The sequence below is a fragment of the Eriocheir sinensis genome, chromosome 12 (genome assembly GCF_024679095.1).
Source record: "Eriocheir sinensis breed Jianghai 21 chromosome 12, ASM2467909v1, whole genome shotgun sequence".
Lineage (NCBI taxonomy): Eukaryota > Metazoa > Arthropoda > Malacostraca > Decapoda > Varunidae > Eriocheir > Eriocheir sinensis.
Genome location: NC_066520.1, coordinates 18,176,714 through 18,200,003, shown reverse-complemented (window position 1 = coordinate 18,200,003; position 23,290 = coordinate 18,176,714). Strand labels below are relative to the sequence as shown.

At 47.0% G+C, this 23,290-nt stretch overlaps 2 protein-coding genes across 3 annotated transcripts in view; both read right to left on the bottom strand.

Moving 5' to 3' along the window:
• The window catches only part of LOC126997530 (uncharacterized), a 134,349-nt gene extending 130,425 nt beyond the window's left edge, over window positions 1-3,924 (bottom strand). For both annotated transcript variants that reach the window (XM_050858674.1, XM_050858676.1), the window contains exon 1: window positions 3,367-3,924. The gene's annotated coding sequence lies outside the window, so the exon portion shown is untranslated. The remainder of the gene's footprint in view (window positions 1-3,366) is intronic.
• Window positions 3,925-4,400: 476 nt separating this feature from the next.
• Window positions 4,401-22,210, bottom strand: LOC126997529 (uncharacterized). Its single transcript, XM_050858673.1, has 3 exons — window positions 22,144-22,210; window positions 8,281-9,190; window positions 4,401-7,924 (listed from the first exon to the last, which is right to left on the bottom strand). Exons 2-3 carry the CDS (start codon window positions 8,647-8,649, stop codon window positions 7,181-7,183), a joined length of 1,113 nt encoding a protein of 370 aa, XP_050714630.1. The 5' UTR covers window positions 8,650-9,190; window positions 22,144-22,210; the 3' UTR covers window positions 4,401-7,180.
• Between the last annotated feature and the right edge of the window lie 1,080 nt (window positions 22,211-23,290).

Genomic DNA, 23,290 nt, shown 5'->3' with positions numbered 1-23,290 from the left:
GAGCTGTTTCCTTTCTCGCTTTTATCCTGAGATCTGTTTCATCTGTTTTATCCAGATACCTGTTTCTCTCGGTTTTATCCAGATACCTGTTTCCTCTCTTGCTTTTATCCGGATCTCTGTTTCTCTCAGTTTTATCCAGATACCTGTTTCCTCTCTTGCTTTTATCCAAATCTCTGTTTCTCTCGGTTTTATCCAGATACTTGTTTCCTCTCGCCTTTATCCGGATCTCTGTTTCTCTCAGTTTTATCCAGATACTTGTTTCCTCTCGCCTTTATCCGGATCTCTGTTTCTCTCAGTTTTATCCAGATACCTGTTTCCTCTCGCTTTTATCTGGATCTCTGTTTCTCTCAGTTTTATCCAGATACCTGTTTCCTCTCGCTTTTATCTGGATCTCTGTTTCTCTCAGTTTTATCCAGGTACCTGTTTCCTCTCGCTTTTATCCGGATCTCTCTCTCAGTTTTATCCAGATACCTGTTTCCTCTCGCTTTTATCTGGATCTCTGTTTCTCTCAGTTTTATCCAGATACCTGTTTCCTCTCGCTTTTATCTGGATCTCTGTTTCTCTCAGTTTTATCCAGGTACCTGTTTCCTCTCGCTTTTATCCGGATCTCTGTTTCTCTCAGTTTTATCCAGATACCTGTTTCCTCTCGCTTTTATCTGGATCTCTGTTTCTCTCAGTTTTATCCAGATACCTGTTTGCTCTCGCTTTTATACGGAGATCTGTTTCTCTTGGTTTTATCCAGATACCTGTTTCCTCTCGCTTTTATCTGGATCTCTGTTTCTCTTGGTTTTATGCAGATACCTGTTTCCTCTTGCTTTTATCCGGATCTCTGTTTCTCTTGGTTTTATCCAGATACCTGTTTCCTCTCGCTTTTATCTGGATCTCTGTTTCTCTTGGTTTTATCCAGATACCTGTTTCCTCTCGCTTTTATCTGGATCTCTGTTTCTCTTGGTTTTATGCAGATACCTGTTTCCTCTTGCTTTTATCCGGATCTCTGTTTCTCTTGGTTTTATGCAGATACCTGTTTCCTCTCGCTTTTATCCAGATCTCTGTTTCTCTCGGTTTTATCCAGATACCTGTTTCCTCTTGCTTTTATCCGGAGATCTGTTTCCTTTCCCCCATCTTATAATCTTCCTGCATATGTTTCCTCTCTCTCACTTTTATCCGGAGATCTGTTTCCTCTCCCCATCTTATAATCTTCCTGCATATTTGTTTCCTCTCTCACTTTTATACGGAAATCCATTTCCTCCCCATTTTATAATCTTCCTGCATATTTGTATTTAATAAAATCATAGCTACATTAGTTGAAAATGCCGCATAGCACTCCAGTCACTACAAAAAGTATCTAGTGCTCCCAGGTAAAAATCTTAACAAATGCAAGGCTGAGAATGACTGACACATTACTCTGCCACCCACAGCACCTTCTTCGATGTATAACAGGGGTGGACAAGGGAAGACGAGGGTGTCACATGCCCTTTCTTTTCATCGTAAGGAGGCAGCAGAAAATATTTTAGCGTTTGTATCTCTCCCGACTTTTAATGTAACTTCATCATTTTTAATTTATTTGCACATTTCAAGACCAACATCATTTGATCGCTCACTTAAACTGCTGTGTCATGTATTACTTCTTTATATGTCAATACAGTGCTCCAACCAATTCCAGATCTCCACCAACACCATAGCAAGATCTTGAGCACAGAAGAGACATGAGAGGGGGTAATTAGAGAGTTATGACGATGGAAACTAAAGAGAGTGTTTTAGTTAGTTTAGAGCAGGGGTTCCCAACCTGGGGTACATGTACCCCCAGTGGTACATTTGCACTTTTCAGGGGGTACATTGGGTCCGAGAAAATAACCACCACTGTACAATACATGGTGTTGTAATCTGCATTCAAATTGCACAGTCTTTTTTTTTTTTTTTTTTTTCCTCATTTCAGTACACAAAACTTATTTAAATTATATCATCAGTCTACACATACAGATTTCATTATAAAATAATATCAAAATATTACAATTTCATAATTTTTTTATCCTAAATTTTTAGGGGTACACGGGAACCTATAAAAATGCCCAAGGGGTACAGAGGAACAAAAAGGTTGGGAACCCCTGGTTTAGAGGAATATCAATGAGTTCCAGGGAGGGTATTATTATGATGGTGGTGAGGGTGTCTTGTGATGGTGATGGTGGTGAAATGTAATACTGGTGATGATAAGGGTGATATAGAGACTGGACTGGAGTTTGGTGTGGTAGGCAAGTGTGGTTAAGGGATGGTGGGAAGGAAAGGGTGTACTGCCATGGTGGTGGAAGACTTGTGGTGGGAGTGATGGCCTGGAGTTGAAGGGGGAGACAAAAGTGGTAGAAGGATACGGTGAAATACTGATGATAGAGAGGGTGGAGGTGAGGTAGGGGAGGTAAGAAAGGTAGAAGAACGGTACATCTAGTTAAAAGGGCTCTAGCAGAAGTTATAGGGATTTTCATGGGCGGTTTCATGACCCAGGCGATAGATTTACAACGCTTCTGTGCCATGAACGGGAAGAACACTTAGAGGAACCTGTCTTAACTTCTCCGTAGCCTTCAAAAATACGAACAAGAGAGAGGGTGTGAGGGTGGAGTCGAGGTGAAGGAGGCAAGAGAGATAAAGGGAAGGTAACTGAGGAATGGGTGGAAGATTAATAACGGCTAGAGAGGGTGGAGATAAGGTGAGGGGATGCATGAAAGGTAACTAAGGAAAGAGTGGAAGACTGGCGAGAATGGCAGAGGGATAAGATGAAATAGTGGCAATGGTGGGGGTGGTAGAAAGGATGGAGGGACAGGGTGGATGACTGGTGATGGTTGTGGTGCTAGAGAGGGTGGAGTAGAGGCAGGGGTGGTACAGGGGTGATGACTAAACTAAAGGGGAGTGGCTGTGGTGAGGGCAGGGGTGAGGGGGATGCCCGAATATGTTAATTCATGCATGGGAACGACGTGAGAAAACTTGATAAGGGGAACCATCACCAAAATTCGTGTGCATGCATAAGTCTGCCCGGTGTGGTGATGGGCAGCAGGATAGAGAAAAAAAAATGGATTTTGAACGCATTTGAACAATTATGAATACAATTTGAACCCAATTTAAGTAAGTGTATGAAGATAAACAATTTGGATTTTGAACACATCCGAGCATTTCTGAATACAGTTTGAACCCAATTTAACTGAATGAAGAACTCTGGAAAGGATGAAACCGTTTCTTTATAATAAATGAGCCAGGTAGAGCTTGTGGCAATGAAATTAAAATAAATACATTGGCAAGAATTGGTTGATGGTGGAAATTCGCCCATCTCTCAGTGCTACATGCTTTGATACATTTATTTAGTTACAGCTGTTTACTTACTTTATACGACGGGAAACTGGGTAGCCTGGTGTCTATTAATCGTTCCTTTTGAGTCCCGCACCGTACGTCTGATCACCACAAAGGCCAAGCACACAGTAAAGTAATATGACACACTGGCAACTCCTAGGGCATCCTCGGCGGGAAACTGCTTCGAATCAAGTCTCGAGTAGGCGGTTGGTGCCTCGACTCCACTTCAGTAGTTAGGTGGTAGTAGGTTTTTTTTTGTGTGTGTACAGACCAGAAGTGCTGTGATTGATATTTGTTTGAGTTAACGTAGAATGGGTTGAGGGCTTGTTTGTAAGGCAGTCTTTTCCGTTGTGTGTGTGTAACGACCATTTCAATGACCATTAGGCGGCCGTCTGAACGAGGCTTGAGCCAAACACACACTTCACTCGTTCATAGTTGTTTAAAGGTCTTTCAAAATTTAGTGGCTACATTATTTAACTTTTTACGAATGATCTGTGTTATTCATCATCATTATCTATTTACCACCATGTGCCTATATTTTACAAGGGATAATATTTACGTAAGTGTTGGGCTCTTGTATCCACTATTACGTGATATCGCCGCGCTTTTCAAACACTAGCACACGGTCTCGCGGCGAAAACAGGGGCTCTATCAAGGGACTCTACAGATCACGACCCAGAAACGGATTACGCTAAATGGAAGAGGCTACTAATTGACGAGGATGTTTCAGTAGCTACTTTTTTCGATAGCAATGATTTCAGACAAGTGAGTAAAATGTCTGTGTACCAAAAAAAGTGCTTTCATTATGACATTACAAACCATTACAGCTGATTTATGACACCTGTATAAAGTCATGGGGAACGAACTGGTTGGAGTAATGTTGGCCAGCGACTCTTGTGTTAAGGACTCCTCATGTTTGCCCTCAAGGAGACTCGTGAGGGTGAGGGCAGCGCGGTGCAGGTCCCAGGTGCTTGCTAGTGGGTCGTCCGTCCTCCTCAGTGCTGACCAAGGATACGTATTGAGCCCTTTGTGTTGACGACCCCTACTGGACTAATCAAATACCGGACTTTATTCGTATCTTTATTTACACTGTACACACATGTATGGTAGCTTTATCCCTTGTATATATTGCACCATACACAGCTAGAATAATATAAAAAGCTGCAAAGGAATTTTTAATACCTGTATAAACATATTCGAAGATGCAATAAAAAGATGAGGAATGTTACACGCACACACGCACACACACAACACGCACGGAGGCTCTGCTGTCAGGTACAAAACATAATATACTACCCCAGAAAAACATATTGGATTCATTTACTCGTTGTCTGCAGGATAGAAAGAAGTCTCCAGTATTTCTCGGTGATCCTGAAACGCTAGGACACGATGGCTAAAAGATAAGGTTCATATTTTTAAACGTATTGGGCTTCCATTTCGACTGTTACCCAAGGCCATAGAGAAGATTAACCGGGTTTTCATGGATGATATTCCCCGTTCATGGTGTAGAGGTCGTGTTAACCTATTACTGGGAGCACAAACCAGGCCATGAAAATCCCAGCAACTTCCACGAGGGGCTTTTCAAATGGGAGAACTGAGGCGCAGGTACGTTTAAGAACATGAGCTTATGGCTATCTGAACGCTGTCGTCACTACGGCTGGGGGTTTACGTGAACAGGTCTTAGACAGGAAACACGGAAACATTACAGGTGAGAATGTGGGAGCAGGGGATTGCCACATGATTACAGACTGACGGAAGGAAGAGTAATTACGGTAAGGACAGACGCTTGGAGGCTTTATGTCAACGTCACTCTGGTGGGCGCATCGTTATATCTCTGTTTGATCCTTATTAGCAAACTGGAGACAAAGATAAGGTCACAAGTCACTGCTACTCTTTTTAATTGTTGAGTTTGATCCTCCAGACAACAGTGACATTTTTAAGTGCCACGTTGACAGCCACGCCCAAGGTCACACCCTCGCTAGCCGTGATAACAAGGATTTCCCTGACACGGAGGCGGGGCAGGGAAGGGTGAGGTGAACACTTGTCATCCCCCGACACCTGCGCCCACCGGTCCTTCCTTCCTCAGGTGAATGCTGCTTAACTGACGCACCATTACTGCCGCCACCTTAACATATATAGAATTCGTTTATATTCAACTCTTCATAATTCACCTTTTACGGTTATTATATTTTCAGGTTTTTGCAAAACAGTAATGATTCTCAAAGTCAGGTTTATATGTTAAGTGAAATCATGCGTGACGTGACAGACAAGATGATGACGCTATGGATGATACAATGACAGAGTGGATGAACATCACAGGATCACTATCGGATAACAATGAAGCCCACTAGTACGAGTATAACCTACATAGATGCACTTTGCTTTAGAGGAGTCCACTTCCCAAGCAACACGATCAATGGTGGTGGCCCTTGCGTGACCTTGACCCCTGGACCTGTGCCGCCAGCCTGACCGTCCCTCACCCCACACGCGGTCTCAGGGAACCATGTGACCACGTGCCTATAACTCCCTTGACCCAGAGAGCCTGAACACCTTGGCACACGATCAATTGGACCTTGTGGTGTTCGAAAAAGCTACAGACACATGTTTTCAAGCGTGGTAACAAGGCGCGGGGAGTGTGTGGATCAGCAGAGGATGTTCACATGCACTGACTCCCTTGTCCTCCTAATCAATGAGTCTTAATGGCTGGCTACTCGGGTGCACGTAGCAGCTGCTGGGGCTGGTCACTCCGTCCCGCGGCCCTACACACCGACGCGGGTAGGGCACGAGGAGGCTGGCAGCACAGACAGACTCAGGACACTTACTTCCATGCACAGACTCACTCCATCGCGAGGCCTGGGATGGAGATCAACCTTGATCGGCTGACTTGATCGCTTTGGGGTTATGATAAATAAGAGCTTACTTATTGCATTAGATGCCCAGGTATATACGAGTAGACCACACTAACTTGCTGATAATTCACTGTATGTCAGTACATGCGCGGTACTGTATAAGTGGTGATGTTTAGAGCAACTCTATGCTACTTATAAGTTAATTGATTTCCTTTTCTGTTAAGAGCTTCCTATCATAATTTTTCCTATGGCAAAAATCACCAACGACCCCTTTCATTATGTATACATGATTGGTCTTTTGTTGCATCTATACGGTCGATTTATTATCTAAATATTGATTATCAGTAAACCTACACAAGCTACAACAGCTAGTGGTAGCACATCAAATGTCATGTGTCTGGCGGGTCCACGCCAGGGCAGAAATTTGTCACCCTTCCAGCAGCGGTGTGCAGTCCACGGGTCCACGCGGGAGTATTGTTTCGCAACACGATCGCTGCAGGAACGTGTCCAACACATTTACAAAGACTCTGTAACACTTTCTTTGACATCCCTTATCACTGATGAGTTATCCGAATGCTGCCGGAAAGGAGGAGTGGAGAGTCTGTGATCCTCCAACACAGCGTGCTCCTCATCAACATTTCTTAGCTGCCGCTGCAGGGCACTGACGGTCACTGCCACATATAACCAAAGTGACGAGCCACTGTCTTGCACTGCATTTTTGAACACATTAATTCACTGTCACACTGCAGAAAAAGAAAAAAAAAACACGCATTTCACAGCGGCAGCCTCCCAACACTCGTCTTTAATTATCGACAGCCCTGATTAACAGTCGTCTTTATCATGCTCGGATCATAGGTCAAACTACGCATTGGCACTGGGATCGCAGGCGGGGCCGTGAGCACTGGCCGACACGCCTGAACTGTCACTCTACGCGGGGTTCATATGTACACCCTTTCTCCGGACTCACTGAAATATGCATCGCAGGGCTCTGGTCTCCGCTACTGCTTGGTGTCCGAAGCAATGATGGCAGGGCGCTCCACCACCGTGTGCGGCTGAAGGGGCGGCGCGTTCTTCATCTTTGAGAACGCCTGCAGGGAGAAGAACCGCGACTTGTCGCACGCATCCACGGTGGTCACGTGCTGGAAGTTGCAGGGGGAGGAAATGTCCGTCTTCTTTGGTGCTTTGTACTTTATGATCTTCTCCTTGATCTTGTTCTTCTTCTTGCTGGGGCCGGAGAGAGAGATGTTGGCGGGATCGGCTGTGAGTCGTTCAATGTGGCTCAGAAACTCGCAGGCGGCGCGACCCTCGTTGAAGGAGAAGCCCATGCGGCGGCGGTGGTCGGAGGACAGGTAGAGCGTGTGGAACTGTGGCTCCTGGGCGCGGTAAGACGTAAGGTTGTCCACCACGTCCCGCCAGAGGGCAAAGCCTGTCCCCTTCTCAGCGAGGATGAGCTGCAGCCGCCGCTTATCCCGAGATCGAGTGTCTCCCAGGTCCAGCAGCAGGATGGGCACGCCTGTGTACTTGAGTTCCCAGGTGCCATGGGTCGAGCCCACGCCGCCCTCGCTGTACAGGTTGGCCATCGTGCGGCATACCCACAGCTGCGTCTTGTGGCCTCGGAAGAAGGTCTCAATGCGCGACACGTCCTCCTCCGTCACGGCCAGTGGGTCCTCGGTCTCGTCCAGCCGGTCGGTCAGCGCGCGCAGAGAGTCGTACTTCTCGTTGATGCGCCGCACCGCCTCCACCTGCAACACACGGACAAGTCAACACCGGAAATGGGGGGACAGGGGACGGCTCAGCGCCACTCATCGCTCACACTTTCGCACACCTGACAGCGCTGAGTGTGCTGAGTGACACATCGCAAAACTGTCACTCCGCTCAACTTGATCTCTCACTCATACACTTCACCTGACAAATATGACAAGTCTGTACTTAGCATACGTAGCTCATATCTGTATGCTTCTTATGTGACCATGATGAAGCTATGATGGGTTCGTTAAGGGTTAAAGGTTCGTTCCTACATGCGAGACGACACAAGTGCAAACTACTAAAGGAAAAATTACGTTTCTGCTCCTTAACGTTATGAGAATGAGCGTCTTACCTCCTTGTGGGCCGCCACTTTGCGGATATCAATGGCGGAGGAGTAGATGGGCTCCTTGATCTCCTTCGACTCGTTGTTGTCCACCTCGTCCTCGTCCTCGGCAGCCTGGTAGACGAAGAGGTGTGGCGTGGAGGCGTAGTGCGGGATGTGTCTCGCCACGCCCACCTCGTTCAGTGTGGAGCCGCCCCGCACGCCGCCCATCGTCATGCTGTTCCTCGAGGGCTGGACGCTGCCCGAGTACGTGCTGAGGGTCTTGGTGCTCCTGCTGCTGCTGCTGTTATTGTTGTTGTTGTTGCTGGTGTTGTTGTTGTTGCCGTTGCCACACTCGCCGCCGCATTCAAGAGTCCCCTGGCACATCCTACTCCTCATGTACCTCCACGCTCCTTCCCTTCACACTCGATACGTGAGCCGCCGCGTGCGACTCAATGTCATCCCGAGGTAAGGTTAATCACAATCGCACACTGTTTCTCTCGCTACTTTTCTTTTCTCACTTGTCACTTATCTTTCAGCACGGGATAATGACAATCAGCACGCCGCACTTCACTACTCGGCTGCACTTCACTCTGTTCCTCAAGGGTATTCGAAGGTAAGGGTGTTGAAGGTAAAGTTGTGTTGCTGCGTGGGATAGTGAGCCGATGTATAGCACCACCGCGCGCTGCTCCAACAGAGATGTTTGTGCTACGGCCGCCGCGCTATCAATGAAAGTCAAGTTAAAACCCCGCCACAGCTACCCTGAGTGACGTCACGGATCTGCAGCCAATGAGGAAGCGCGGTTAGCCAGCTTTCCACGGCGGAGGCACCTCGTCACTTCCACGGAGCCAATGCCAAACGCGGAGCCTGATGTCACACTTCCACGCTCCAATGGGCGAGCCGTGGGAACCCTTACGTCACCGATGAAGCCAACGAGGACCTGCGGGAGAAAGAGAGAGCGTCGTGAGTCAGGGCACAAACATAGCAAGTGAGTAGTGTAGCGCGGCCCCCAGGTAGGCTCAGGGAAGGCGGGGCTACGACGCTACAATCAAATCACGTCGCCTATGAGTCAGTCCTTCTCCTTTCCTCTCCTCTCCTCCTCCTCCTCCTCAGCCTCTTCTCCCACGCTCCTGCCGCACGTGCATGGTTTGTGTTGCGTCGCAGTGCCACGGTAAATGGTGGGACGGACATCAGAACGCAGGAGGCAGAACGCTAACGAGACTGGGACGTCATTCCCCTGCCGCAGAGAATGAATATACAAAACCTTTACACTCTACTCGACGTCCATTAATTCTGACTCAACTTCCCCACACGTAAAAAACAGACTTACGACAACCTTGACTATATTCTTGTATTTGGTCTAATCATTAACTGTCTCTGCTTCCTCAGTAAATCTATATGAGGCTTTTGGCTGACACTGCTTACGCATTCTGACAACTCGCCTCGTAGAAACAAATGACAGTCTGATTTTCTTGACGTATAAAAACCTTGACTATTCTTTTATTTGGGCTTGTCATTTAGTATTCTGCCTCGACTTTCTCAGTGAAATCACACACTTGTTACACTGTTCACCTACACATTCTGACAACTCGCCTCGTAGAAAACAAATGACAGTCTAATTTTCTTGACGTATAACAACCTTGATTATACTTATTTCTGGTCTAACTCTTTATTTCTGACATTCCTTCCTCGGTAAAATCATATGGCGATCTCTGCTAAACTTCTTACACTACCTCGTAGAAACAAATGACAGTCTAACTATCTGTACTCATAACAACCTTGACTATACTTCTTTTAGGTCCGATCATTTACTCTAACTCAGCTTCTCGGTAAACTCATATGAGGGTGTTGGCTAAACTTTTTCCGCGCCTCACCCACATATTCTGCCACAATGACACTTTTATTTTCTTTTGACAACCTTGATTATTCTTCTATTTCTATCTATTTTGGCTTTCCTTTCTCGGTGAACTCATGTGACGGTCTCAGCTAAACTTTTTAACACACCCCACCTTCACATTCTGCCATCTCGCCTCGTACAAACAAATGACAATCTTACTTTCTTATAACAACCTTGATTATTCTTCTATTTCCATCTGTTTTGGCTTTCCTTTCTCGGTGAACTCATGTGACGGTCTCAGCTAAACCTCTTCCACCCCTCACCCACATATTCTGACAACTCGCCTCGCAGAAACAAATGACAATCTTACTCTCTTTACCTGTTAATCTATTCTGCCTCCACTAATGCAGTAAAACCCAATGACGATCTTGGCTAACCTTCTTCCACCCTTCACCCACATATTCTGACAACTCGCCTCGCAGAAACAAATGACAATCTTACTCTCTCTACCTGTTAATCTATTCTGCCTCCACTAATGCAGTAAAACCCAATGACGACCTTAACGTAAACACACGGGGAAAGCTGCATCAGAGGCGATTATCTCACTTCCTCGAAACCTAACCAACCACACGACAACTTAAGTGATTCATACAGCAGAGAAGCTTCATTAGGGATCTTAGCAAACATTCACCGGGAAAGCATACTAAAAGGAGATCGATCGTCATTTCCTAGAAGAATAAACACTCCACACGGCAGTTCTAATGATTCATACATACACATACACCTCCATCATCATCATCATCATCAATACCTGAGCTGGCAATGGGAGTAGTACAGAGGTGCTAAAACTGAACCTTCCCGGGAATACCGCTGAACTAGAAACGTCAAAACGGAAAACGGAAGTAAACAATGACGGATATATCTCGCTGGTGGGAATGACGTCAGTATAGGAAACAGGAGGGAGAGGAAGAGAAGGGAAAAGAGGAGGGGGGAAAGGAAGAGGAAGAAGATAAAGGAGGTGAGGAAGAGAAGGGAGAGATGATAAACAGGCAGGAGAGGAAAAACAGGAGAGAGAGAAGGAAGAGGAAGATGATTCAAATGAGGAAGAGGAGTAACAGGAGGGAAATGAGGAAGAGAAGGGAGATGACTCATGAGGAAGCGGAGGAGGAGAAACTGGGGGGAAAGGAGGGAGAGGAGGAACCTGAGGAAGAGGAGGGAAAGCAACTAGAGGGAGAGAACTGAGAAGATTAGCAAGGAGTACACTCGCACGTGGCCGCTTTTCTCTGGCTACCTGGAAGGCCATTCATTCATTCATTACCTTCCTTGAATGATGCCACCCCGCCCAGCAGCCGACGAGACCCGGAAACTGAGACACAAAAAAGGAGATAGAGATGAATGAGCCAACAGAAAATGATAGAGATGCAGGAGTGAAGAGAGAAATAAGTAAACATAGACAGAAAAGATATATACGTAGAGAGATTGATATAGATGGAGAAGGGGATGTTTTGACATATAAACAAGGAAAAGTGATAAATATAATAATAAATAATGCGTGTGCCCAAGGTCTTGCATGAACTACTACAAGAAATAGGTAAACATAGAAAGAAAAGATACGTAGATAGACTAATACAAATACTCAGGCGAATGGGTAGATAGATATAAACTTAAAAAAAAAAAAAAAACTTATAAACATAATACGATATGGATTTGCAGACCAGGTAGAGTATATAGTAACTCGATCAAGAAGGGGATGTCCGCCCTTCACCTTAAGAACAAGGAAGGTGTTGTATGTCAAGGAATACCCGTATCAGACAGGTAGTGGTGGCGCTTCCTCTGTGCGTGTGTTTGTAAAAGTGTGCGTGCGTGAGAGAGAGAGAGAGAGAGAGAGAGAGAGAGAGAGAGAGAGAGAGAGAGAGAGAGAGAACACCAGCATATTCATGAAACAAAACATTCTCTCTTGCTATCACTTTTACGGCCCGGCGAGGCGACTCCCTTCCCCGCGGCCCCGCTGATCATAATCTCTCCTCGCGCCTCCTCGTCCCTCCCTCCGCTTCTCCTTAAATGGAGGGAAAGAGGGAGCGGGGAAGTCAAGTTCAAGCCATGCACTTCACCTTTAAAAAGCCAGTGTTCTTAAACTTACTAATCAACGACACTGAATTAAGTTATGAACCGCAGCGTTAGAGTGTCATTTGTTTCTACGAGTCCATAAAAGGAGGGAAAGAGGGAGCGGGGAAGTCAAGTTCATGTCATGCACCTCGCCCTTAGCTACTCAAGACCCGTATTCTTAAACATGGTAATCAACGACACCGAGTTATGAACCGTAGCAAAGGCAATTCCGATGCATTACGAGTATATATATATATATATATATATATATATATATATATATATATATATATATATATATATATATATATATATATATATTTTTTTTTACAGCTAAGGAGACAGTTCAAGGGCGTAAAGAAAAATATTAAAAAAAGCCCGCTACTTACTGATCCTGAATAGAGGTCGAAGGAGTGGCCAAAAAGAGAGGTCAATTTCGGGAGGAGTATGATCGGTTCTGACAACAAATCCTTCGTCCAAGTGATATATAACTGACCAAGACATTCCAAGTTCCCAGTTAAACGTCGTATTAGTATTTATAATCACTTAGGTAGGTAGTCTGGCTTTTTAATTCCACTTTTGAGACGTAATTAGAAGTGTTGGATTTGCAGAGTCAAGTCGAGATCTTACAAACGGAGTCGTAAAAAGTTATATAAAACCAACAACAAAACCAACTAACTGCATCTTGAAAAACGGATCAGATAACACAAATCACCCACAGTACTGTAAATTAAAACTGGCGTGAGCTATAATCAGCCTCCTGCAGGTTCGTCCAGGGATGCAGAAGTGAGTGTGACATTCCGAGTTAAACTTTCCCCAGATTTCTCCTTATACCCATTTACGACCAACTGGCTCCTGCATGGGCTGTGGGCCGCGCCGACGCTCAGGACCCACAAAAAGGGAGAGTGGGTGTAGGTCAACGTTGCCAGATTGTCGTACTCAGCCTCCTATGTTTCCCGATTTCCGACCCAAAAACTACCTCCTCGACCCCAATAACTGATTTCATATATATTCATCGTTAAAATGGTTAATTATTGGTGATTTTTGGGGATAGTTATGAGTCAGAAACCGGTAAATACGAAGCTCTGAGTACGATAATCTGGCAGCGTGGGTGTGGGTGCGGTGCGCTGCTACTCAGAAGGGAAGGGAGAGACAGGAAAACCGGATGAGCGGAAGCAGGTGTGGAGGGAAGTGCGAAAAGGTCTTGGGCAAGGTCTCGGGTAAGGTCTCAGGGTCATATTTTTAAACATTTCGGATCCGAGCCCAAGCACACATATTTGGCAAGGCTTTCGTAGGAGTTGGGGGCATTTACATCGGTAGTTTTATGACCCCTCTAGTAGTTTCATCATTCCTCTGTACCATGAACCTACAGAAACACTCATTAAAACGGAATTGATCTCCTTTTTGGCCTTTGGAATCAGTTGATGTGAGAGGCGGAAGCGTCGAAGAGTACCGCCCTCGCTCTCTTCAAGCTTCCGATATTTTGGGGTAAAGGGACCTGACTTGACCTGACCAGTGACCAGGCCTCTGAACTTTCCCTTCCGCCCTTTAGAAGCAGGGGGTTTAGTAGCAGCTGTAACATACGGGGAGAACTCACACTGCATCACCTCTTTCCCCATGAGAACACGAAGGAACAAACTCACACTGCCACTGGGTGATGTACGGGGGCAAGGCGAGCTGTCGGGTGAACGGCGGGCCCCCTGAAGAGGCTTGCTCGGAAACGCCCGTGAGTGGAGGCGACAGGTGGGCGAAATGACAGACCCCTTCCCATGCCCCTTCCCTTCTTACCCATCCCTCTCCTGCCCCTACTCATGTTGAAAGCCTCCCCATACGGCATACATGGACATCTTTTGGTACTGAATGGCTTGTTTTCTGTTAGTTTTTGATGCTCACTTCTAAGTCTAACAGAGAAAGTGAAATAAGTAGACGATGAGTGGAAAGTCGATCAGATGTGGCAGTTTTTTTTTTTCTCTTACCACCAGTTATTCTTCTATTTTTGGGTTCCTTTTCTCCTCCTCCCATCTGTCTCTCTCTTTCCTCTTCCTTTATCTCACAGCATTCGTCCACTTTTTCCTCTTCCCCCACCTCTCTCTCCTCTCCTCGCAGCATCCGTCCAATCTTTCCTCTTCCCCCATCTCTCTCTCTCTCTCTCTCTCTCTCTCTCTCTCTCTCTCTCTCTCTCTCTCTCTCTCTCTCTCTCACAACCATGCCCCAAATAGACATCTTTCCCTTCCACACACACGAAAAGGAGAATGACAGAGACAACAGTTCCCTCACATCGACCAGGACGGCGGGAAACACTCGAGGGAAGGTTGTGTTTGGGTGCCCCGTAGGACGTCCTCTTCACGCGGCGACGAGGAAGGAAAAAAGAGATAAAGAAACCTCTCACCACGAGCTCGTCTTCGGTCCTTGACGCGCACAAGTGGTGGTCGGTGGCTTGTCTTGTCGGCTTGTTGGCTTGTTGGTTCGTTCCTCTCCAGCCTTCAACTCTCACGCCCTGTTGCTAAGTCGACGCCACTACCATCAACACAACCACCACTATCACCACCATCGCCCCCCACCAGTCATCAGTGCCAGAATCTTCCCATTAATCAGTTCAACAGCCTCGTCCACAGCGGGGGGTGCAGAGAGAAGGGAGGAAGCGAGCTACGTCTGTGTGTGTGTGTGTGTGTGTGTGTGTGTGTGTGTGTGTGTGTGTGTGTGTGTGTGTGTGTGTGTGTGTGTGTGTGTCCTTCCAGAAAATAGTCAAGAGAAAACGAGACTGAAGGCGTTTTTATCAATTTGACACCCTTGAACTGGTTGCACTGGTTTCATTAAGTGGATCCCGGTGTACGTTTCCTAAATGGTCTGTTCCTTTACCTCGTCTGCTGTCAACGGTCTGCATGCAAAGTATAGTAAAGTTGGGGGCATCGTTATAGCTCCGAGTGGCCTGAAGGGATAGACTCCGATAGAGGAATATAACTGAACTTATTGGTTGTTAGTCTCGCACGCTTCCGCTATTTCCAAAGGCCAAAAAGAAGATCAGTCGGGTTCTAATGAGTGTGTTTGTAAAATCTTGGTGCAGAAGAAGGGTCAAACTCCCACCAGGATTATAAAAAAAAACCTGGAAGTGCCCCAAACTCCTACGAACACCGTGTCAAATCAGTGTGCTTAGACGCCGAAATGTTAAGAGTATGTCCCTCAACATCTTCAGAGCCTTGGACTAATGGACGCGGCGCTTTACGTAACTTAAGGTAAAAGACGCGAGTCACGAAGAAGCCGCAGGTGGGAGAGGATGATGCGCGGGCAGGTGCAGAGGAGGCAACCCGCGGAGGTGTTTGTTGAGGCTCCGAGGCGTCGTGGAGGGAGGGGCGAGGGAGGGAAGGTAAGACACACAACACCTGCTTCCCTCCATCACCTTCCCTCCGTCACTCCGCATCCCGAGAGGTAAACTGAGCCAAGAAAACATCAGTAACTCCTCCTTGAACCTCCATTTCAAGTAGCACTATAAAAAACACACCAAAAGATAAGATGAGCACTGAGGCCACGCGCATCAATAAAACGCATGCCCCAACTTTAACTTTTACACGACGCACACTCACTCCCTCTCCCTCAACACACCTCCCCTAACACGTAAATGGAAAGTCGACAGATTGGTAATTCACTTATAAGACGCGCTACTTTATGCAACAGAGTAGGGGTGAGTCTGCCAAGAGGTGGATGAGGGACCCCTTCTTCATCCCTCGCGCTCCTGTAGCAATGAGTGACGTCAAACACGGTCGTCGATCTCCTGCAATCCAGTGAGAGTTGGTGGAGTCCTGCCAGGCGTTACGAAGGAATGGCCGGGATGTGCGAATAGTGTAAATGACTCCCAAGGTCGTTCACTGCATCATAACGTCATACAAACATACACAGCAGAAGGAGGCGAGATTTCTGGGTCATATTCTTGCACATTTCGGCTCCCAAGCACTTTTTTTTTTACAACTAAAGTAACAGCTCAAGGGCAACAAAAAAAGGCGTAAAAAAAAAAGCCCGCTAATCGCTGTTCCTAGAGACAAAAGTTATGAGCGGCCAAAAGGGAGGTCAATTTAGGGAGGAGAGGTGTCTTGATACTCTTGATACATGGATTCAACAAGGCTTTCGAAGGTGCTGTGGGTATGTCTCTGGGTAGTTTTATGACCCTAGTGGTAGTCTGACAAAGCCTCTGTACCGTGAACATTAAAGAACACTCGTGATATCACGTTGAACCTCTTTTTTGGCCTTTGGAAATAAGTGATGTGAGAGCCGGAAACGTCTAAGATTATCGGCCTCTCTGTCCCTTAATTCGGCCACTCCCACTGTCCACGATTTGCAGGAGCAGCGCCAATGGTCTTTTCAGTTTCTTTTAGTGTTTGCTCAAAGGGCCAATGCGACGGAGATGAGCACCGAAGCCACGCGCAGCTACAGCGAATACACCAAACTTTTACCTTACTGTTTGCCCTTGAGCTGCTTCCTTTACTGATAAAAACATGTGGTATAAGCGGCTCTCAGCATCGGTAATACTCGTAATGGCACCGTGTAACCACCGGATACTGGACTGAGTTAGATTTCCAGGTTCACGTTTCTTAAAATATAACTTTCCTTACACTCTCACCTAACATCCGTCGGATATCCTTTGCCCCGCCTTTACACTTGCTCGGCCCTGACTCACGTAAGACGCCCGTGTCCCAGCGACCCTTATACGGCAGGGCGGCGGGCCAGGGGCGGCGGTGATGTCAGGCCCCGGCGGCTGGACCCTCGCAACGACCCGAGCTGCGGGGCCCGGATACTGCCATCAGGTCACGCGAGGACAAGGTGAAAGTGAGGCGACGCTCTTGGGTACGTGAGTGTATCCTCGACTTGGTACACTACATCGCAATATCAAGTCGACGATCTGTGAGTCTACGAAATAAGTAAACATGCGAATAAAAAGACATATCGGTGAGGGGACTGTACGTGAGTGTATCCTCGAGTTGGTGCACTACTCGTAGGCTACATCGCAATATCAAGTCGACGATGTGTAAATCTACTGGGTAAATAAACCGATGTGGACTAACCAAGACATGCGCATTACGTAACTCAGGTCCTCGGGCGCTGAATACCGACGAGGAGAGCTGCCCGGGGAGTGTACGTCTTCAAGGTCATGTTGGGGAGACACACACCGGAGCTAGCCAGGTTGCATCCAAAATATTATGATTCACAGGACGTACGCTTGAAATGGTGACGCGGCGGCGGTGGTAGGTGCAGCGTGGCGTGGCGTGGGCCCTAATGAATGCGCGGGCGTGGCTATAGTTGCAGGTATGAGGCAGGGCATGGGCGTGGACGGGCGTGAGCGGGCGGGGGCGTGTGTGGATGCCGCGCGGTGGATAGGGGAAGGTGTGGAGAGTGGAAGGAAGGCGTGGATGTGTAAGCGTGGGAGGTGGATAAGGGTGAGGATGGATGAGGTAGCGGGTGTGAATCTGGGAAGGTATGGCGTGAGAAGGGAAGGCGTGGGTGGGCGTGTGTGTGTATGTGTGTGTGAGGCTGCGGGTGGATGTGTGTGTGTGTGTGTGTGTGTGTGTGTGTGTGTGTGTGTGTGTGTGTGTGCCTGGCCTCCTCATCTTCCCTCCGCGGTGACGTCATACGCAGGCGGCCACTATCACACACGTGCCGATAGCCGGACACCACACCAGGCACCCTCAAGTGGATGGACGGGGCGGGGGGGGCGGAGTAAGGCGGGGCGGGGAGGGGTGAACGAGGCACTACAGGAGGGAAGGCAAGATGAGGGCGCCGTGGAGGGGAAATCCATGTTAGGTAAATGCGTAGTTGTAAATCCAAGGAGCAGGATTGAACGTCTTTCTTACGAGATTACAACACGTTAAAGGAACATCAAATTATCGTGTGCGCCAGAATATTATCAAGAGTCAGTAATTCTAATATGAGAGCAACTTGCATTATTTTTTGTCTGATTGAAGTGTAATAATAAAACAATCAATTAATGCTTTCGTCCTTATCCCTCTAATAAAGTATGTGTGCTGAAGGGGAGACGCGGCTGTTGATGATGATGATGAAGATGAGAAGTGACAACGACGACGACGAAGACGACGATGAAAGAAGAAGAAAAGAAGACGAAGAAGATGATGATGAAGAAGAAAGAGAATAAGAAACAAGACAGCCTTGGTTATCTTCTTGACTTTCCCTCCGCCAACACACACACACACACACACACACACACACACACACACACGCAGAGGCCCAAAACAGGTATAAACAGAAACAGGCCGAACAACAACCACAAAAACAACAGCAACAACAACAACAACCACAAGTCAACATACGAAAAGGAGGCGGAGTGGACAACAACAACAACAACAACTCCCAGCCCTTGTCACTCCAACACAACCACCACCACCACATCTCCTTGTACGGTAAAACACACATTGAAGGTTGCTCACACGGTAGGAATGGTCAGGAGGAGGAGGAGGAGCCGTGGAAGAGTCTCTCAACACACTATTATGGGCTGACGCATGAAGTCGCCGATGAGGAAACGTTTGTGACAGCTGCTGACAACGCGGCCCCAACAGGGAGACTCGAGGGCCAGTGCTTTGGGCGCCACACGGATGGAAAGTACGCTAAGTGGAGAGCCATGACGTCACTGCAGCTTGACGAGGAGGAGGAGAATATGGAGAAAAAGAAGAAGGAGGAGGAGGAACATTTGTAAAGATGGCAAGATATCACATGCAAGGGAAAAGATTTGAAGAGGAGGTGGAGAAGCATAGGAAGGAAAGAGGAAACAGAAAGAGTAGAAGAAGGTAATAAGATCCATAGATGAAGAGGAGTAGAAGGAGGAGACAAGAAGAAACAAACACGAAGAGCAGAAGAACAAGAAGCGATGAAAAAATGCGTACGTGAAGAGGAGTAAGGAGGAGGAAGCGAAGGATGGAAACAAGATAACCCAAGAAAGACCGAACAAGAAAGAGGTGAAACAATAACACAGGAAAGGAAGAGGAAACACATCAGGTACGATAAAGAAGAAATAACAAGCTCCTGATAAAGAGGCAGCGAAAGATAAAGAGACAAGAGACACGAAAAGTAGATGAAGAAGTGACAAGCTAAGTAGATGAAGAGGAAGAGGAGGAGAAGAACAACACCGAACAACCATAGGGAGGCAAAACGACCCGTACACATCGTAAGGACAAGGAAGGAGAGGTAGGTGACACGCTGCCAACCCAACAAGATCCGGGTCAGACAGCGATCCCAAGTCAAACTCCATTAATGCGAGACAGTGTCCAGCCGCGCCGTCTTTGTGGAGGTGCTTTTGTGCTGCTCTCCTCACCCCCCCCCCCACCACCACCAACACCACCTCCCCTGCCCCGTGTTGTGTTGCCGGAGATCTGTGTCCCTGGCTAATAAGGGGTTGGAAGGGTGGAAGGTCACGGGAGGGTGCTGCGTGTCTTGCAAGGGTGTAGGAATGTGCAGCATCGGTCTAAGTTATGCTGACGAGGGTGTCAACTCAATGCCGGCCTTCCCTATGCATGCTTTCAGTGTCTTCGTCCTTCCTATGCGTGCTGCACCTCAACGCTTTGGAGGAGGAGGGAGGGGAAGGGAGAGGAGAGGGGAAGGAAGAGAGGAGTGGGAGAGGAAGACGAGGGGGGCCAAAGTGGAGAGACAGGAAGGACTGGGGAGGTGAGGGGAACAAGCGTGGAGGAGGAAGGTTTGGGGAAAGGTGACGAATAGGACAGGGACGGGAAGGAAGGGACGAAGCAAGTAGAGCGAGTGTGAGAGGAAGGATGAAGGAGAGTAGGGCAGAGTGAGAGAGGAAGGGATGAGGCAAGGTGAGGGATAGGACAGGGACGGGAAGGAAGGGACAGGAGCGAGGAGGCCAAGAGTGAGAGAGGAAGGGATGGGGGAGAGGACTGGTAAGGGACAGGAGTGGGACGAGGAGGGAGGTGAATAGGGTGTCGCCGGGAGTAGGTCGGGCGTAACACATCCGGCCGGCCATTAGAGGATGCCATTCAGGTAGGCAGCGGTGATCGTACTAACATAGCCCTCCATACCCCCTTCACCCTTCCCCCCTCCTCATCCTCATGCCCCGAGCGCCCCGGAGCATGCCGTATCCTTGAGGCCTCACCCCTTTCCACCTCCGCTTCAGAAGTTAACACGTGAGGGGTCTTCGTATGTTGTTTTTTTAGTACCTCACGTCCTTGAACCCGAAAACCCTGAGGAGTGGAAGGAGATCGTCTTGTTTTACGTGAAGAAAGACTCGGTAAGCTCATTTTTGGGTATGTTGGCTTTGTAGTATATCTGATTCGTCTTATTAGCATCATTGTCATTATTATTATTACAACATGCGATTAAAACCCACATGCTACATCCACATTCCACGTCCACTCAAGAAGGTCATATTTTCTTGTTCATATTACTTTTCATGAGGACTAATTCGTGTTATTGTTATTATTTTCATTATTATTGGAAAACATACCGACAAAACATATCTATTTCATCCACCTAACATCCATCTATCCACAACACATCCACTTCACAATATCCACCCACCAAGACGCACCCACATCCACCACCACCACTTCCTCCTCTGCATCCTTCTCCACCTCCTCCACTCGACCACATGACAGAGAGGCCCGAGGGAGGGAGAGTCAGGTCGCGTGAGTCAGTAAGTTCCCGAGAAAGAGGAAAAGTTAAAAGGCATTGCTATGGTTAACACTTTAGTTCATACTTTCCTCTCTTAGAATCGCCACCAATTCTGAGTCACGCGCATGAGAGGTATTTTGTCATTGTTTGCGGCGACATGATTCTATAAGTTAACTCTACTTCTCGTTTTGTTTCTTTTTTCCTTACATCATTCTTTCTTTTTATTTATTTTTCTTTCTTTCTTTAGGTCCCTTATTCTTGCATCGTTTCTTTCTATGCTTCCTTTCTTCCTTCATTTTTTTCTTTTTTTCTTTTTTAATTTTCTTTCTTTCTCTTCCTTTCTTTTTTTTCCTCTCTTTTTTCTTTCTTTCTTTGAGTTCCTTCTTCTGTCATTGTTTCTTTCTCTGCTTCCTTCCTTCCTTCGGTTCTTCCCTCCTTCTTTGAATTCTTCCTTTCTTCCTTCCTCCTTCTTTCTATCATTCTCTAAAGTTCCTTCAGTTTGTTTACTTCTTCTTTATGCCGTTCTTTCGTTTCCTATTCCTTCCTTCCTTCGTTTCTTCCTTCCTTCCCTTCCGGTCTTTTTCCCTTCTATCACTGCTTGCTCAACTTGTTTGCTTCCGTCTTTCTTTGCTTCGTCATTCTTATCTCCTTCCTTCCTTGCTTCCTTCGTGACTTCCATTCTTCTCTCCATAACATCCTTTTTATCTCTTTATTTTCATCCGTTCTTTCCCAATTTCACATCCTTCTCTCCTGCTCCCATTCCACTTCCTTCCCTTTTCTTCTTTCCTTCCTTTCCTTGTTTCATGTCCTTCCTTCCTGCTTTCGCTTCAGTTCCTTCCTTCCATCCTCATTTCCTTCCTTTCTTTCTCTTATTCCATTCCCACTCTCCTTCCTTCCTTCCTTCCTAATCTTCTGACCTCTCTCACCTTTCCCCATTTCTGACACACGCTTTTGCACTCTCTGTCCTTCACATTCTCTCTCTCTCTCTCTCTCTCTCTCTCTCTCTCTCTCTCTCTCTCTCTCTCTCTCTCGGGCAATATTGGCTGGCTGATATCGCGACCACCGGTGTGCGAGAGAGTGAGAGAGAGTGAGAAAGTGAGAGAGTGAGAGAGAGTTTGGAGTTACAGCCTCAGTGGAGTGGAGAGAGAGAGAGAGAGAGAACGAATGTGTGGAGGAAGGAGAGGTGACAAGGGCTGCGGGAGGAATGTGAGAGAGAGAGAGAGAGAGAGAGAGAGAGAGAGAGAGAGAGAGAGAGAGAGAGAGAGAGAGAGAGAGAGAGAGAGAGAGAGAGAGACGGGGTGGGGGTAGAGGGGGTTGTATCTCACCTGTTTCACGTTTAACACCTGCTCGGCTGCTGTTGTTGTTGCTGTTGTTGTTAAGTGTTGATCCGTTCTGTAAAAAAAGAATAAAGATTAGATTCAGTGCACGTATACATCCTTATTATTTATCCTCCTCTTCCTCCTTCTCCTCCTCCTCCTCCTCCTCCTCCTCTTATTCCATGAACGATATAAAGAATGACGCAACACTGCCGTTCTTTTTTTGTCGTCAGTTTTACTCAAGCACGTTAGAGATTGTCAACGGTGGCTTGTCCTGTATAACCACGCACACGCACACACACACACACACACACACACACACACACACACACACACAGACGCGGCTCGTTCTGCTTCTTCGAAAGTAAAACGCTACAAAGAAAATACTACTCCATTTCCTTTCTCTCTCTCTCTCTCTCTCTCTCTCTCTCTCTCTCTCTCTCTCTCTCTCTCTCTCTCTCTCTCTCTCAAATGGGTCCCTCCGGTCGTTTCATCTTGCCTTTTCCTCTTCCCGTTTTCTCACGCCACCAACCACGCCTTACCTTCTCATCTTATTACCTACAAAGTGCTCCTCCGCCCCCTCCACCTCCCTAAGCTACTGTTGTGTGTTCAGAGTGGGTGTGTGGAAGAGTAAGAACAAATCACTCGTCCGGTGCTGTCTTCTGTAAACGGTCTGATGTTGCTTTTCGTGTTTACTTTTTTGCCACAATCACGGTAGGAAGAACCAAATAGATAGATGGATAGAAAAGACAGATAGATAAATTGGACAGGTGGATAGGATAGACAGGTGAAAAGAAGGTGAGTTGATTTGAGTTGATTTCTTGCATGCTGTGTGTTAGAGATGAAATATATTGTGCTTCTTTTTCTTCCTATCAGTCGAAGCTAGTGTGAGTGTATATGTTTGTATGTGTGTGTGTATGTGTGTGTGTGTGTTTGTGTGTGCAGGCCTCCGGGGCGCTATTTCCCGTACGCAGTTGGCGAGAAAGCGTAAATTACAGCAGCTCATTTCGTCACGGCGCCGCACACCTGCCGGGACCTTAAAATTCCGTAATTAAGGTAAAAAAAAACACGTATAGTAGCAGGAAGTGATTACCGAAGGAGGACACAGACAAAGAACTCGACTTAGATGCGCTGACGATGAGGATGAGAGAAAAGG

Coding starts and splice junctions, on each gene's coding strand:
- LOC126997529 (XM_050858673.1), bottom strand. CDS start 8,649: ATGAGGAGTAGGATGTGCCAGGGGACTCTTGAATGCGGCGGCGAGTGT. Junction 7,925..8,280: donor AAGTGGCGGCCCACAAGGAG/GTAAGACGCTCA, acceptor CGTGTGTTGCAG/GTGGAGGCGGTGCGGCGCAT.